Source organism: Elaeis guineensis, chromosome 12 (genome assembly GCF_000442705.2).
Source record: "Elaeis guineensis isolate ETL-2024a chromosome 12, EG11, whole genome shotgun sequence".
NCBI classification, from domain to species: domain Eukaryota; kingdom Viridiplantae; phylum Streptophyta; class Magnoliopsida; order Arecales; family Arecaceae; genus Elaeis; species Elaeis guineensis.
Genome location: NC_026004.2, coordinates 25,300,894 through 25,318,990, shown reverse-complemented (window position 1 = coordinate 25,318,990; position 18,097 = coordinate 25,300,894). Strand labels below are relative to the sequence as shown.

Sequence of the window (18,097 nt, the reverse complement as noted above, 5' to 3'; positions counted from 1 at the left end):
GGCCATCCGTGCAGCCCCCACGATGGCTCTGACCCACCGTCATCCTCGTCGGATGCACAAAAATAATTTTTCTAATGTTGTTGTATTCTTGTTATTATTCGAATTATTATTAATAATAAATTAATATTTTAAAAATAATATATGTATTATTATTTAAAGTATAATATTTTTAAATAATATTTTATTATTAATTTTTTAAAATATTTTTAAAATAATATTTTTTATTATTAATAATATTTTTAAAATAATATTTTTATTATTATTTTAAAATTAATATTTTTCTTCTGCTTCAAATTATTATTAATAATAAAATAATAATAATTTTTTTACTTTTTCTTTTTTTCTCCCCTCTCCAAATATTTTTTTAAATTAAAATTCTAGAAAAATAATATTTTAAATTATTATTAGTGATAAAATTATAATATTTTTTCCACCTCCTTTCTAAATATTTTTTTCTTACTTTTCTTTTTTTCTTTTTTCCCCCTCCCTTTCCTTCCTCCCGTCGCCTCCCCCATTGCATCCCCCTACTCTAGTGCCACCAACCCCCCCTCCTCTCTACGGCCCCGTCCCATCGCCATCCCCTCCTGATTCCTCTCTCAGTCCTGGCGAACCCGAGCCCCCACGGCTTCGTGCGAGCGCCGACGACCATCCTTCCCCTCCTTCAGCTCCGACGCCACCAATCCGACCCCACCCCACTGCCATTCGCACTGCAAATATTTTACTTATACAATACTTTGCATTGCAAGCCAAGCAAACCTCCTTTTCTATAAACTAGCTCTCTTTCAAGCAACCATCCCATCCTCACAGTGACCATTCTCGGCCAAAGATGGCGTCTAATGATCCAAATTTGCCAAAAGGCCCAAAAAGCCTGGGTCCCCTACCACCGCCGCTCTCTCGACTAACTTTCTTTTCTTTGAAGCCTTGAATTTTCGCTTCCGACAGGTCAAGCGGCCATCCTTGCCGCCGTTTGAGAGAAAGGGATTGAAGACCGACCGAAGGGAGAGACTGCAATCATCATTGGAGTTGTCGCTGGTGAGAAAGTCGAAGGACACATTTTGCCTGTCAGATCTGATAGATATAAATAGAGGAATCCAGTGAAATTCAATCGAAAGAAGGAGATGGACATCTGGAAGACTCAAGAAGCTTCGAAGAAAAAAAAAATGGAAGGAGAAAGATAACGGTGCCTCAAAAAGATTGGATCGACGGACCGACACTGGTAATGATGGGGAGGAAAGTGACGGTGCAGAACGGCAGGAGGTGATGGCGAGGAGAGCAGGAAAAAGATGAAAAAAAAATAAAAAAAATTGAAAATTTTCGTAAGAAAAAAAATAAAATATATATAAAAAACTCAGAGCCCAACGCATGACACTTTTAGAGGATTTTGACTTTCTAAATTGACAACACTATAATACTCCTTCATAAAATATTATTATACATGCGTGCACGCGCGCGCACACACAATTGCTAATATTTTGTCAGCAGGAGTATTATTTTGTTCCTAATTCCCTTTTCCATTTACTTTTTCAATCACCAAAAGGTTTTGCTTTTCTAAACTCTTAACGTTTTAATTATGACAAACAGCTCATAATTCTGGAATAATTCCACTCCAATCAGATCATTCCCAGATGCTGAACTTGTGACCATGCAGGGAGTCTGCTTGTTCAACTAGTAATACCTGCGGAATTCCATCTGGGAACTGTATGGCTTAGGTCTGCTGCCCATCAGCAAACAGATAGAGATTGTGACTTTGTACTCAACACTGCATGTTTAGCAGTATGTAAGTTTTCGATTTGCACAGAACTGTTTGCATCATAATGATCAGGCCAGCTGCAAAATCAATCATCTTATAATTTAAAATTTTCATTTCAGGAATATATAAATTAACCAGGCCAAGTGCAAATAATATTCATTACCTTGATATATCGGTCCATGGGTGTCCATAGCCTTCCCACCTTCTACGAGGATAATATGTGAAGTTCAATACTTCAGCAATTGCAAATCAACTTGCATCATCCGATTCAATACCGAAGAAAAAGGTTAAACAACCTAATTTATAGAATGTATCATGAAAACTAAAGACCTCATATCCTTCAAAAAGCCTTTAAAGCAACTTGGAATTCCTATTGGCTTTATCATGTATTTGATGCTATTCAATAAGCTGTCACATATAACAAAGGGCAAACAAAATATGTGCCAAGTGGCAAAATGATTTGAGAATCACCTTCACATCAAACACATCAGGCTACACAAGATAATGCTGAACTGTAATGGCTACCGTAATTTTATCAACCAGGACTACAAAATGAAGCCAACTGAATGCAGCTTGTGTTGAAGATAAGCTTGAGATCACAAAATTACATCTCCAGACTAGTACAAACAATCTCCATAGCAAATGCTTCAATTTGGATGCTTGCTGACATTAGTTGAGGCAAGGATGTTGCTAAGCATGCCCAGCTGCACCTGTTCGTATTCTTAACAACTCAGTACGTTTACTTCTTTCCATAACCTCCACTAACCACTCGATCGCAAGTTTAATCCCCATCCTGCAAACAAGAAAATATGGTGATTATGGATCACCCAATAAGGCAATACAGAACGATTGGACATTCATAGAATAAAAATCAATCTTTAGTGAGAGAAGACAGCTGATGTTCCATGGGTGTACAAACATGATATCTGTGGCTGGATATCCATTAGGGAGATCTGCTTTGGAATGGTATACTGCAAAGAGTAGCTGACAACCAGTATGCCAAACTTGAAAATGGATTTCCTAAGGATATCCATACACAAGATGCCACGTGCATTTGAATTGTGACTTCCAGCATCACAAAATCCATGGCTTCTCAGTACTCATATACCTTTACCTTGCTACACTTTTAACTCTTGTTGAATTCAAGGCTCACAGTCATGCATTCCAACCATCCAAGGATACTGTTCAGATAGGACATGCATCCAAACCTATAATATTATCTACAAATTCTCTTTGAATTGATTTTCATAATTTACTTTCTGAGATAATATCAACCATAGCCATTATTCAAGCAGTTTACAAGAAGAGGCATTTTACTAGGGTTGTTTGCCACTTCATCCATACATAATACAAGTTCTCACAATGTGGATATGTAAGGGAACTGGGGTCGATCTACTCACCCATCATATGCAGATACAGCTTCAAACATGTACAGCCTTTCATCCAACTCTTTGAGATCCAAATATCTAGCCAGTTCTTCAACAGACACAGATCCAGGAAGATCCTGCCACTATTTATATTAGAACGAGCAATTTGAAGCATTAATTCTGATTCTATAAATTAACTTTCTATTAATCCTTTCAGAAATTAAAGTTGCACAATATTTGAGCAAGTATTACCCCGCACAAACCATCGACCTTGAAATAATTTGGTGCTCGCACCTTAAGGGGAGGAATTCCATACGAGTTCTTTGTTTTTTACTTTCTCCAATAATTTAACAATTACTTATGTTCACAATCTCAATGCCACAAAAGCAAGACCTTCATCATCTCATGAACATAAACTTTGGATGTCGAAAATCCATTTTTAAGCATTTTAAAGTGACTAAGTCATATCCAATTCAGTTGTTCCCTAAATATGACGATTTTCTTGGCTCTTTACATAGGTTTCTTAACCATGCAGTCAGCAAAAGAACTTGAATGTCCCAATTGATAGATCTGCTGAATCTGGAAAAGTTGCAAAACAAGAAATTTGCCTTCACCATATCAAGTAATTATTCCCACATCTGAATATCAAACATTGTTTTTCTGAAATTGAAACTAGTCATGAATGTTATTCCCATGTCAGCACAAGAATTTGATTGCCCCACATCGTAGATATTTGATAGATGTGCTGAATCCGGAAATGTTTAAGCAAGAATTTTACCTTCACAATATCAAGTAATTATTCCCACATCCGAATATCAAACATTGCATTTCTGAACTTGAAACTAGTCATGAATATTAGTACCGCCAATGTAGATTTTTTATTAGCTGTTTCATGTACTGACATCTTAAATTCTATCAAGTGAATTACACAAGCCTGGTGATCTAAATCTTGACAACGCTACATGATATAAAGCACAGGGGCTATTTGGTACCCTGCAAGTTAAGATGCATTTTAGATAGAGTTGCATGGAGCTGGTACCACAACAATCAGAGTTGCATGTCACAGGAAGTATTTTATTTGGATAAATGCAGCTATGGTTGCCATGACTGCAGCTTTTTTTATTAGAAGCACACCAATTGGAATTGTGAGTTCTGATGGAATGTTATTTTTGATTTTATACACACACACACACACATATACTTACATACATACATATATTACGCTTTTTGTTCCAAAAAAGAAAGATTCAATTAGACAAGATTCCAAATTAAAGATAAATTACAGCCACTATTTAATAGTTCAACCAGTTGGGGGCTAACCTGGGAATAAAACAGTGACAAATATGATAGTCATTATTTTCCATTAAATGGGAATCAATTAAAAATGCGAAAAGATAATAGGAGTATTCGCTCAAATCACTTTCACTGAATGGAATATATTTGCCAGCCGACATAAGAATTTCAATTTACAGTATTCAGGTAAACAGTGAATATTTTAAATGACAACTTTTATTTTCATTAAACGGCGGCAAGTTATAATGGAGTAGTGGTCAAATATGGATTGTCATTTAGTTCCTATTATCTAGATAACAAATGCCCTTCAAAATTGCTATGATGACCATTATAACATTGCAAAGACATTTTTTTTAAAAAAACCTAAAAAGAAGTGATTTATCACCAAATGTTATCAAGGTCCCACTCTTTAATTTGTCAGTTTTCAAGAAGTGCCATTCACTAATTCCATGTAAGCAAGCATCTTTCTAGATTGCCCTTACTTAGATGGCCATATTTTCCAATGCTTAAATGCATAACCCATCAAAATGCTAATATCTGGAACTGTTCTAAGAAAACTCACCAAAGAAAAGAAATCTTTTCAAAAACCGCCAGGCTGTCCCTCCAGAAGATTCTCTTTATGATTAGACCAATTGAAGCATCCCAAAACTGCAGCCACCTGTTGAACCCTTGCACTATGGCCCCTCTTAACCAGCATTAGCAAGGTCTCTTAACCATGGCAATGACTCAATGGTCTCTTCAAGTCTATCATCACCCCCCTTGACAACTACAGTTCCCCTCCCCCCACCCAATTTTGTCAGCTTCATCTACTGACTCCTTCACGCAGCAATCATCCTGACTTGTCCACCAACTACTGGCAGAAAATCAGAGTGCTGGATGTCCACCACACAGATCAGTATATAATCACAGATCTTGCCAGCAAGCAAATGGCTGATTTGTATAGTGTGCTGTGTTAGGTGGTCAAAGTCATCAAGCAGGAGAGCCAAGAAGGTAAGGACTCAAAGGAGTGGGACAGGACATGGCCAAGGGGAAGAGGAGGTTCGTTGGACAATGAGGGTGATGGGTTAGAGGCATCAATGCCACAAAAAAGCTACAAAGATGAGTGATCTGGAGAGGCCAAAGAGACATAGCAAGGGTCACCAGTCACCACTGACATCCCAGGTGGGGAAGGGAGATCTGTTTCAAAGAACCACTAGAATCGAGTGGCAAGCCTCTAGTTTAAGATGTTGTAGCTCGACCAGCAATCATCTTGACTAAAGCCGAGTTATTGCCATGTGGCCCTAAACATCAGCCTGGCTTGCTACAGTTCACTGAGCTCCAGTAAATGGAAATCAAAACCCAAGTCTTTGCAACTAGACCTGCCGGAAGGTCCACTAGAGCAAACAGACCCTCAATCCAAACACTATTGCTGCAATTGCTGATTCTTTTTCCCCATCTCTATTTTTGGGAGGGGGAGGGGTGAAAAGAAAGAACATAAAGCTAAGCAAAGGTTAGCCAGATGCCAAATATTTTGTTAAAATTGTCATGGCATTACACTATCACTTGTTTAGCTCAGAAACCTATTTTTAAATTATATTTTGTTATAACAATATCATGGCAGGAAACATGTAGAGGTACCTAGTTTGAAATTTTTCGAATTTCAACAAAGTTTATTCCAGTTTAATCTGTAATATCTTCCTAACTTTTTTTGTGTACCAAATTTGCTAAGATAGCTTCTATGCTTTTTCCACAGGTAACATATTCACCAAACCAAAAGTTATGACTCTCAACAACATGATTACAGTTTAGATACTAATGTGATTTGGAAGCTCTTATCAGTTTTGGGGAATTTCCTTTGTAATTATGCATGTAATAGAATTGTGTCGTCAAGAAAAAGATGACAGTTGGGCTGCAAGCTAGTCATAATATGTTGGCCCATCAAAACAAGTTGACCAATCACTTCCACTAGCCTATGAATACCAATGGCTTTAGGTGATACTTGTACAATCCATGAGCAAAAGCAATACAAGCCAATTTATTAAAACTCAACAAGAATAATACTGGATTATTTTGGACATCAATTAATTGATGTCCAAATCGTCATGTAGATGGAGGATAGACAATACCCGGGCCCAGATGAAAGAACTTTGCACAATAAAATGGACAGTTTTAGGAAATTTTAGAGGAACAGCAAACATAGAACGTACAGTTATGCATCCAAAATATTTTATGTTTACTTGAATGGAAGGGAACTAAAATAGCACTTACGATGTTAGGCCGAACATAAAGCCACAGGTAAACTGGTCTACATTATTAAACGTAATGATCCGGGCCAATTAAAAGAGGTGTGGAACACAAACCAAAAAACAATGATCTATAACATGTGCAGAGGTAGTAAACCATACATAAGTCAAACTAAAAAAAAAAATGAGAAGGGGGGAAAAAACTCTAACCTGCTTGTTGGCTAGTATCAGAAGTGGTGCCCCTCGTAAATCCTCATGTCGAAGTACTTTTTCTGTTCAGCAGTTTCTAGATTTTATTATTCATAATATATATGTGACTATACAGAAAATATCGCAAAGATAATTCAAGCTGAATGGCTGTAGCAGGCCAAAATCAATATCATATAAATTTTCCAGATAATGAAGTAGCAGTGGCTGGTACTAACCTAATGCAGACTTGGAATGTTCAAATGATGATGGACAAGCAGCATCAATAACATAGACTATAGCATGTGCCTCCTCATAATATTTTTCCCAGATTGTTCGCAGACCAATCTGCCAATTTAAGTTAATGTGTCATAATTTTGAAGCTTGATAACCAAAAGCACTATATTATTTTCAGTTATGCATTTAAAGATGAAGTTTTTGTAAATCAAGCCCCCACTATCTACCCTTTTGAAGCTTTTGTAGCTTGAAGCAAGTCCTATTGATAATCCCTACAATCTAATTTATGGGTTCCTTACATTGTTCGATGAAATGAAACTCACTTTCAACTCCAAGGTTCAATTTCCTCATGCACTAAAGACAGTCAACTTGTGGATCTGGAGTTGAAAGGCAATGTTATTAACATATTAATACCAGTGATTAGGAAGGGAAATATTATAACTTCTGTAGGCACTAACATACCATAAACTTAATGAAGATTACTGTGGCAGATAATGCCTATTGCAGTATTCTTGTGTAACTTCTTTAGACCTAGCGTTGCACAATTCCCCATGCAGATAATTTTTACTAAAACAATGAAATCAAGTTACTCTTGAGTGAAGAGGTGAGTCTGCCAACTCGACAAGTAATACAAAGGGGTCATTCTAAAACCTAGGAAACTCAAATATCACAATAACTGCAATTTGAAAACTAGGAAACTGCTTTAGAATACTTAGAGGGAGCAGCACAAATTATTAGCTTTTGAACATGGAGAATAATAGGGGAGGAATCATTTGCATACAAAGAAATCTGAATTGCCATATAGTTTAAGCAGGATTGTATTCCAGTCAGACAGTACAAAAAAAAATATTGTTTGGAGTTCTTGTAGATCTTTTCGAGATAATCAAAAGATCAGTAAGTTGTCAGCATCCATGTTGTGATTAAAAAACTAAAAGAAATTGAATTTCATATTCTAGTAAAATATTGTTTCATATCAACGGTGTTATTTGTTTATTTAGGATAGAAATGTGATTTGTAAAATAATATCTTTGGCATGGCTGAAGTTTCTGAAATAAAACTCCAATGAGCGATCACCTCAATAATACCAATGTGGAATAATTTTAACACGTTTCTTTTCATTATTGAGTCAGATAATTCTATTTCAAGTATGACCCCATATCGAGTTGAAGGCCCAAAATAGAATTCACTTTGGTTCAGCCAACAATGCCCTGCGCCTTTTGTCCTCCTGAATAGGATGTGCTTGATACTGACAGAACCAGTCTTGGTATCAGATTGTACTGATCGAAACCGATTGGAACAGGTCATTCATCCTATTCGCATGCTTTAAAAAATAAAAATAGATCATCCTGACTAGAACGGGCTCTGTACTGGCCTTCATACCGGTCAGAGACGACAGGTACATCCAGATTTTGCTTATTTCATGGTCTAGAGCCATTTTTGTGCAGAAATAGTATGACACTGGCACCACCATCCTGTTTCAGCAGTATTTAAAATCCATTATGTGAAACAATTCTTTTGAAATACGATATTTTATCATGCTAACTTTTTGTTGTTATAACATGTACCTTGCAATAACATATGATGGGAACAAATATGCCAATAATAATTAATCAAGAAGTAGATCTGAGTTGGAGAATTGAAAGAAAGAACTTGCTGACTTAATCAATGAAGGCTCCAAATGGAGTAACATGGAATTTTAATCTTTACCAGTGACTGCCTAATAATTCTTTCTATAAAGAGAGCATATAGAATAACATGTGGAAAACTGGAAAGTATATGATGGATCTTATTTATATGAAGAAAACCTGTTCCTTTCTCTATAGCCAAAACTGTTGCATCAAACTAGACCTAGTATAACTAACAGAACAGTTTACAAAGAATACATAACTCGTGGCATAAGCCTTGCAACTTCATGATAATTTCATAGTTTTAAAGTTGGGCTTGAAAGCAAATACCTGACCTCCTAAGTCCCAAAACACAAGTTTTGCATCTGAAGCTTCAATACGACCAATGTTCAATCCGACTGTTGGAACAATCCGGTCAGGTGGGAGCCCTTCCAAGTTTGAATACAATGACTTTAACTTCTCCAACAAAGTCTTCATTTTCAAAAAAAATATTAAGAATCAAGTTTAGCATACTCAATATATAAAAAAAACTTACAAATGAAAATAAGATGTAATATTTAGTGAAGAAATGGAAGCAAATCACAATGCAGCAAGAAGTAAAAAAGAAATAAATAAATAAAAGTAATATCACCATTTTCATTAAATACATGCACACTTATATAAGTGCAAAATTTTGTTCAGTATTTGCATCAAAACAAGAAGAAAATTAACAAAGAAAGATCAAATCACAAACTACAACTCATATGTTTGATTATGAGGCTTGTAGCAAATAAGGAGATCAACTGTCTTCTCTCTAAGGAAGAAAAAAATAAGTGACTTACTTCTTTTTGCATCACCGACATGATTCATTGTCAAACTCAAACTCAAAAAAAAAAAAGGGAGATACACAATTCCTATTTGCAGAATAAAAATATCAGGCATGCCTATATAATTACCCATTACTGTGGCCACATTAATTGCATATCTGATGTTCATCTGATCAAAATAATATTTTCATATTCCATTTTGTATAAATAGTTGGAAGAATGTTATCTTTTATGACCAATTATGTTCTCATACAATGTTGGCCAACCACCTGTATGATGGTAAGTACAGACTATAACTAGGAATTATTTGTTACATATGTTTGGAGGTACACTGTTGATTAACAGGTCCCATGACCAGTGGCAAGCAATGCTAAGAAGAAGCCAAAAAATAAGGCCAACTACCAATCTGTCAGCATGAGATCCATAATAAGTAACTAAGATGAGAAGCAGAATGTGGCAGTTCTGTCCTGGCTGACAAAAGAAAAATGACATGCAACAGAACTTGCGATGGAAAGAGAAAATTTCAAGTTGCCAAAGCATAAAAATGTTCATTTTGTGTAGTTAGAAGGAAACTAATACAAGTTTGAAGAACAGAACATGCTAGACATCAATGTACCATGCCTACAACAGACAAGCTTGGAGAGGGTAACATATGTGTGTAACACTCCATGCTGGTTCGTATTAGTGAATGCCAAAGAGTGACATACCAGCAGAGATCAATATGGGCTAGCAAATCCTAATTTGTTTGCCACAAGCATCCCATGCCACCGGACCTTTGATTACCCTTAAGTAGCCACACAAGACACATGCATAGATATTGCTATGACATGGTTCGCCAAACCGCCCCAACCAGACCCGAACCATACTGGCAGCCGACCAGATGGTTCTGATGTTCGAAACAAGAAACTAGCGATGAGGAGGAGAGGGAGAAAGAAAAAGAAGAAGAGGGAAGGAGAGAGGGGAAGGGAAGGAGAGAAAAGGGGGGCCGTCAGAGGGCAGCCGAGCTGCCGAGCTTGCATGCAGCAAGCTCAACAGAACCTAAAGGACGAGGGAGGGAGGGAAGGAGAGGAAGAGGGAGAGGATGCTGCCAAAGGCCTCCGAAGGGCCAACAATGCCACCGCATCTCCATCATACTGATGAAGGCCAGAAGAGGGGCTCTGCCCTCCTTTTGATTGAAACAAAAGGCTTTGGCAACTGAAAATCTCAAAAAATTAGAAAAAAACAATGAAGTCGACAACAAATAAATCCAAAGAAAAAAAAAGAAATTGGGGCCGAAGCCACTATTTTGATCGAGAGAAAAGCGGAGCCCCTCCTCTAACCTTCGCCAGCATGGTGGAGACTTGGTGGCATCGTCAGCGCTTTGGTGGTCTCAAGCCGCCTCCTTTCCCTCTCCCTCTCCTTCCCTCCATCCCCCCTCCTTCGAGTTCCGCCAAGCTCGGCAACAAGGTAGCAAACTCAACTGCCCTCCAATGGCCTCTAGAGGCCCTCTCTCCCTCTGCCTCTTCTTCCCTCCCTCTCTCTCCCTCTTTTTTCCTCTCCCATTCTCCCTTCACCTCTCTCTGTATCGGTTTGGGCCTAGTATGAAACGACACAGGATCGTATCGAATTGTAACACCGGCCAACCAGTTTAGGCTCCGATACCAGCAATGCGATCCTTGGTATGACAATTAGATATAGCACTCCAAGAAGAAGTTCCTCGATATTGAAAGGATCAGTTGCTAGATTCATACTACACAATCAACACATAGTTAAGCCCACATAACATAGCAAACACCTAGCACGTGGACCAATGGTGGGCATATGACCAACATGGTACATATCAAAGTTTGAAATCTTATGGGACAAAAGTGTCCCAGTATCTATATAGAACAAGATGTCTCGCTATCTCATCCCGTCCTAGTAGCTATTCCAGTCATATATCCTGATAGATATCCTCTGTCTCTCTTTCCTTTTTTCCTTGCTTTCTTTCTTTTCTTTCCTTCATTCTTTTCTTTCTTTTCTTCTACCTTCTTTCTTTTATTTCTTTTTTCTTTCTTTTTCTTATCCTTTCCTTTATTTTTTTTTCTTTTCTTCTTATTTCTCTTTCCTTTCTTCTTTTTCTTCTCCCTTCCTTTTCTTCATTTTTCTTCTTCTTTCCTTACTCTTTTTTTACATTTCATCTTTCTTTCTTTCTTTCCTCTTTTTTCTTCTCTCCCCGTATAAATTGGTTTCGAAGTCTCAACCCCATCCCGATCCCATTTTCTCACAGGAATGGGATGGGACGCCGGGATGCCTTCCATCCCACCAAGACATGAAATCTTGGTACATATCATGCTAGCTAGTTACCAACATGGAAACAACATGCGGAACATGATAGCATCATTCAATTATGATTGGAGGTTATATAATTCAATAAGGCATATCTTCCTACCGATTAACCAGCCCCATAGGTTTCATATAAGTCTTCACTTGCCTAGAGTAGCCTTCTAATAGAGCCAAAACCAAAGAAAGTAGGCTTGACATCATGCTCCAACTTCATTGGAAAAAAATAATAATAATAACAAGTCTCAATGATTATGCCTATTCCATAAAGTTAACCCCATGTGAATAAGATAAAGCTTGTTAGATAAGGTTAAGAATATGCGTATTCACTGGAAAAGTAAACAAACTGACACAAGAGCTCCTCGTTAGTATGAACTAAATCGAAATAAAGGATAGAACTAATCAGAATAAAGGTTGCAATGAAGACATTAATAACAAGATGGAAATAAAGGAACTAGATTTTAAATAATCGAAAGGTAATAGCATGGCAACATTAAAATTCAAAAGAGAAACTAATAGACATTGGGTAATTGATGGAAAAAATCCATAAAAACTCGATAGAGAACAGGACTACTCTCAAATGTGAGCACCAAGATGACAGAATGATAATATGGGTTCAAACAAAATAAGGGGGAAAATCCAACCAATTTGATTAATGGAAGCATGACAAGAATGTGACATTAAAATTACCTTGCACAAAAAGGGAAAAAAAAAAGTGGGGAAAAGAAGAATCAAACCAATTTTCTGATTAGTGGTCATACTGACTTAGGATAGATAGCACATTTCTAGCAAATGAATTAGTTGTAAGAGGATTCAAATTGGCAGCATTGTGAAGAAGGCTGAAGAAGGAAGAAAGAAAAATTTCCCATGCATGGGTGATCTTCAATATGAACTCTGAAATTGGTAGAACAGAATCAAGCCAGTATGCTTTACTGACATGACTGCATGGAAGAATGTCGACACTACAACATTTTTCCCACACATAAAGATCCTCAATCTTAACATATAATTATAATAGCAAGGTTGCAATCATGCAAGTTCAACACCATCATTATTAAGCCACTTAAATAATTCACTCACCTTATCGTTAGTTACAAATATAAAATCATCCCTTCATAATGGAAGAAAGGAGTAAAATGGCTCGCATAGTTGATTGGAGATGAGCAAATAGAAAATTTTTGCAGGAAATGGGAAACCAAAAAATACATAAGAAAGATAAGAGAGGGGCAAAGGAATCAGAAAGCTAATCAGAGAGGGTGAATATGAGACATAAAGGGAGTACAGTAAGGATTTCCAAAATCAAATAAGCACAATTTGATGTACTATACTATGATGATACCATAAAAGATAAATGTACACCCACACTGCATGTAAAACAAAAGGAAATCGAAGCATGAACACAGAGTTTCTCAATATCTGACACAAAAGAGTATTGGACTTGTACATACACACAAAGCATTCAGGAGCACACTGCGTTTTTAACCACTGAAACTAGGTTGTATGTCAAAAACATAAATTTAAAAAGATGTAGGTTAAAAAAAAAAAAAAGCATAAGGAAGGACAAGAATTACAGTTTTTCCAGCTTTGTCAATTCCAAGAATAAGAACATGGAACTCTGTCTTGCTGAAGAGATATTTCCAGAGTCCATAGAACAATGAGAACATTTCTTTGCCGTTCTTGTTGCCTTAAGATAGTTTGTACTTAGCAGTAACTTTCAAAATCCAATAAGGATTTCCATAAAAATGATGCCAATATCGTCTTTACACGCCACTGAATCCTGCACAGATAAACATCTAACTCAAGATCTGGAAGCAGAAAATAAGAGATGAAAAACTAGAACTAGGTACAAAATCATTCTTGGCTATTTCCAAGCATAGTTGTTAAATTCCCTAACAAGTCTGTGCAGCAGACCTAACTTGTTGTCCCTACAGTCACAAAGGTGCCTAGGTAATTGCCTGAAAACCAGACTCTATACAAATTGAATCATTTTGATTTGACTTCTTTATTTAACATATTAATTTTTTGCATTTTTCAATAGTTTATTTTTTGAGTATTTCTTAAGGACTACATGGCAAAATAATTAGAAACATTTCAAAATTTATTTCAGTTTGATATATATACCAAACTCCTAAAAAATTACAAAAGAAATAAGATATGTTGCTGTTCTTTAAGCTAGAGTGTTAGAGATTGAAACGCTTCTTCAATTGTCCATCTTGCTCAAGACAAGAACTCATGTCTAGGTTTTGAATGAAACAAGGATCAAGATATCTGCTAGTGCCATGATGGCTGGAACTAGCACAGTACTTATCATGCCATTCCATGGCTGGCAAACACTGGCACAATGGCATACCAAGCATTAGAGAATGCAGCCAATATTGTGCCACCGCAGCATGCTGGTAAGGCACAAGCACGATATATAAAGTGTCATATCAACCATGCTGACCAGCATATTAATCCATGCAATGAAAGATCTTTCATGTTCAGCACCTGAATTCAAGTTCTTTTTCTTTTCTATACAACTCTATTTATTACTTGTTTGATAAATTCTACTCCCTTATTAGCATCCATGTATCATTCATAAAGAGAAATAATAAGTAAACACTTCCCATTTCATCGAAAAAAGAAAAAAGTTCAGAGAGTAGCATAATTAGAGATCAGAGCAGAGCACAATTAATCCACGACAAACACGTACAGTTAAGCACAAAAAATTCATAGCAAGTGAAGCCAAAAATTAAAACAATTGAAGGGGAAAAGCCACAGATAGCACGCAAATGTACAGAACACACAAAAAATCCCAAGTTAGAAATGGGAGATCCACATCTACGGTTGAATCAAGGCGGAATATCTGCATCTAGGGTTACAGGGAAAGGAATACCTCACCGCCAGGGAGAAGAGGATAGAGAACGGAGAGGAGGAGATCGCCGGCCGGAGGGGAGAAAGGGAAGAGAGGAACGGAGGAAAGGAGGGGAGAGAGAACGACGAGATCGACGAAGGGGAGAGAGGAGTCGGAAGAGTCCTTTTCCTAAGTAATATAAAAAAAAAAACTTAATTACAAAAATAATTCAACTTTTAACCTATTTATCGATTTGATGTAAAAACAATAAAATATCATTCAAAATAATATTTTATCATCCACGACACCCATCCTTCATTTTCCACGTAGATCATGTTAAAAAAAAAAAATTTAAAAATATTATTTTGTGTGACATTTTTAAAAACACCGTTCTAAACCGTATTTTTAAAAATACCAAGCCAAATAGTACTTTTAAATATTTTTAAAAAAATCAAAAAATAATCAAAAAATAAAAATTATAATTTTCAATTTTTTTAAAAATAAAATTATAATTTTAAAAAAATAAAAAATTATCTTTTTATTTTAAATTATTTTTTAAAAAAAATATATGAAAAAAATTATTATAAAAAAATTTAAAATATCATAAAAATTAAAAAGAAATAAAAATTATAATTTAAAATTTTAAGAAAATAAAAATTTTAAATTTAATTCAAATAAAAATCATCGACAATCACCTTTTCGAATTAATTTTTTTAAAAAAATATCATAAAAGAAGAAAAAAAATATAAAAAAATTAAAAATTATAATTTGGAATGAATTTTTAAAAATTAAATTTTAAATTTTAATTAAAATAAAAAAAATAATTTTAAATTATTTTCTTCATTCAAATTTAATTTTTTAAAAAAAAATATGTAAACTAAAAAAAAATCTAAAAAAAACTTTCTCAAAAAATTTAAAAAATAAAAAATACCCACAAAAATTGAAAAAGAAATGAGAAAAAAATTATAATTATAATTTTAAATAAAAATAAATAAAATTTTAATTTTAATTCAAATAAAAACCATCATTTAAAATTACTTTCCCAATTTTAAATTATTTTTTTTTAAAAATATGTAAAAAAATAAAAAATAAAAAAAATAACATAATTTTAAATTTTAAAAAAATTAATTTTTAAATTTTAATTAAAATAAAAAATATCATTTCAAATTACTTTTTCCATTTCAAATTATTTTTTTAAAAAACATTCCAAACAAAGAAGTAAAAAATGAGAAAAAAATGAGAAAAAATATAAATTTAAAATTTAAAAAATAAAAATTTTAATTTTAATTCAAATAAAAAATAATTTTAAATTATTTTTTTCATTTAAAATTAATTTTTTTAAAAAAAAATTTAAAAAAAATCTTAAAAAATTAAAAAAATAAAATATACCATAAAAAAGATAAGATGAGAAAGAAATGAGAAAAAATATAAGTTATAATTTTAAATTTAAAAAAATAAAAATTTTAATTTTAATTCAAATAAAAAATATTATTTCAAATTATTTTTCCCATTTAAAATTAAATTTTTTTAAAAAATATTTCAAAAAAAATAAAAAATTAAAAACATAAAAAGTACCATAAAGAAGCCAAAAATTTAAAAAAATAGAAAAAAATAAAAATTATAAATTTAAATTTAGAAAAAATTAAATTTTTAATTTTAATTAAAATAAAAAATATCATTTCAAATAATTTTTTCCATTTTAAATTATTTTTTTAAAAAATATTCAAAACAAAGAAGAAAAAAATGAGAAAAAAATAAAAAGTATAAATTTAAATTTTAAAAAATAAAAATTTTACTTTTAATTCAAATAAAAAAGATAATTTTAAAATATTTTTTCATTTAAAATTAAAATATATCATTAAATTAAAAAATTAAAAAATATAATTATTTTTAAGAAATATTCCAAAGAAAATTTTAAAAAATTAAAAAAATAAAATATATCATAAAAAAAGAAAAGATAAGAAAGAAATGAGAAAAAAATATAATTCAAATAAGAAACATCATTTCAAATTACTTTCTTTATTTTAAATTAATTAATTTTTTTTTCATACCGCACCATATGTAACTATACGTGTCCGTACCAAATCGAGATGTACCAATACGGTCCGATTCATCTCATAATTAAATTATTCGATATATGATAAATATTTATGTTATAATTTCTATAGTCCTTTTAGCATAACTTTTTCTCTCCTAATGTTCTGAGACACATTCGAGTATGTGTATCCATATCTACAAAGCATAATATCTGTTCACTTGAAATTAAATAATATAAAATAAAATTAATATTTAATAATATTAAATAGAAAAAATATCAAGCGTACAAAAAATAGTACAATAAATGTTACAAAAATACTAAGTACAAATCTAAAAAAGACTAAGTCCCATAAGGACGTCGTGGTACCCATGGTCATTTGGACCTTCTCAGGAAGGTCCTCACCGGCTGCTCCTGCTCCTGCTGTGACGGTTCCTCCCCTATATCAGTGGAGGAGGTCTACTAGTCATGCTGCTCAGGAATAACTGATGCTGTCGGATCATCTACGGACTGAACGACCCACTCAACCCTCTCATCTGGATACACGGATGGACCTGAAAAGAAAGTATCATACTCATGTGGCCAACTGGTACCCGGTGATGTCATCTGGGGGATGTAGGAAGAAGAAGGTGCTGCCATCTGTGGATCAAAAGGCGGTGGCATATGTGCAGCATCTAGTGATGACATCTGCGGAATATGCAGAGATGGCATATGTGGAACATATGGTGACGGCGTATATCTCATATCTGGTGCATCGGCTGCTCTATACCAAGGTGCACAGTTATATGGATCAATACCAATCGCCACCAATGTTTCGGAACTTGCTCTCTCTATCTCATGCAATATCCGAATCCGTTCGTCCTCATCAGTCGTAGATAAAACACGACGAGTGTCCAACACAACATCCGACATAGAATCAGTCTACAAAATAAAAATAAAACAGTCAATATACAGTAAAATATAAAATAAAAATATAACACAAACAACATAAACTAATTTTCGTAATCTTACCAAAAGACGCATAGCAGAACTCTCACCTTCGTATCCAAGAACTGCATACCGAGACTGTCCAATGACTCACACTGTAATGCTAAAAAATCAAGCCATGTAGTCATCGGTATATGAACGGCCTCTCAAAATAGGATCACCATGAACAATGTGATCTCGACGTCCATCCCAAATATCGATATACTCTGCATGTCTGATACGCCAGTCAATACGAGCTCTCCCTCATCAATCAATACGATGAAGTGCCTGACTGGTATCAAACTGCTCTGGGATACCCTAAATCTGACCAAACTGCCACAGGACACGATCGAAAAGATGCCACTCTACCATATCAAAATAAATAAGTGGCACCCTAGCAGTCCATATGTCATGTCCAACTATACACATCTGTAGCACTATAGCCAATATCTCATCTGTATATGGCTCCCACAAAA

The 18,097-nt window shown here is 34.4% G+C and overlaps 1 protein-coding gene across 2 annotated transcripts; it reads right to left on the bottom strand.

The window, feature by feature from the left end:
• Nucleotides 1-2,086: 2,086 nt before the first annotated feature.
• Nucleotides 2,087-14,808, bottom strand: LOC105054626 (uncharacterized). 2 transcript variants are annotated; one of them, XM_010936188.4, is made up of 7 exons: nt 14,663-14,808; nt 13,359-13,564; nt 9,011-9,151; nt 7,058-7,166; nt 6,843-6,904; nt 3,151-3,254; nt 2,087-2,543 (listed from the first exon to the last, which is right to left on the bottom strand). In XM_010936188.4, exons 2-7 carry the CDS (start codon nt 13,449-13,451, stop codon nt 2,441-2,443), a joined length of 612 nt encoding a protein of 203 aa, XP_010934490.1. In that variant the 5' UTR covers nt 13,452-13,564; nt 14,663-14,808; the 3' UTR covers nt 2,087-2,440. The 2 variants fall into 2 exon arrangements, with proteins under 2 accessions (XP_010934490.1, XP_010934491.1); XM_010936189.4 differs by having other exon boundaries at nt 14,668-14,808.
• Nucleotides 14,809-18,097: the final 3,289 nt, after the last annotated feature.

Excerpts from the sequence above, each read along its gene's own strand:
- LOC105054626 (XM_010936188.4), bottom strand. The coding sequence starts at position 13,451 with ATGTTCTCATTGTTCTATGGACTCTGGAAATATCTCTTCAGCAAGACA. Across the intron at positions 7,167-9,010 it reads TTTGGGACTTAGGAGGTCAG|ATTGGTCTGCGAACAATCTG; the intron begins GTATTTGCTTTC and ends TTAAATTGGCAG. Across the intron at positions 2,544-3,150 it reads GCTGTATCTGCATATGATGG|GATGGGGATTAAACTTGCGA; the intron begins GTGAGTAGATCG and ends TCTTGTTTGCAG.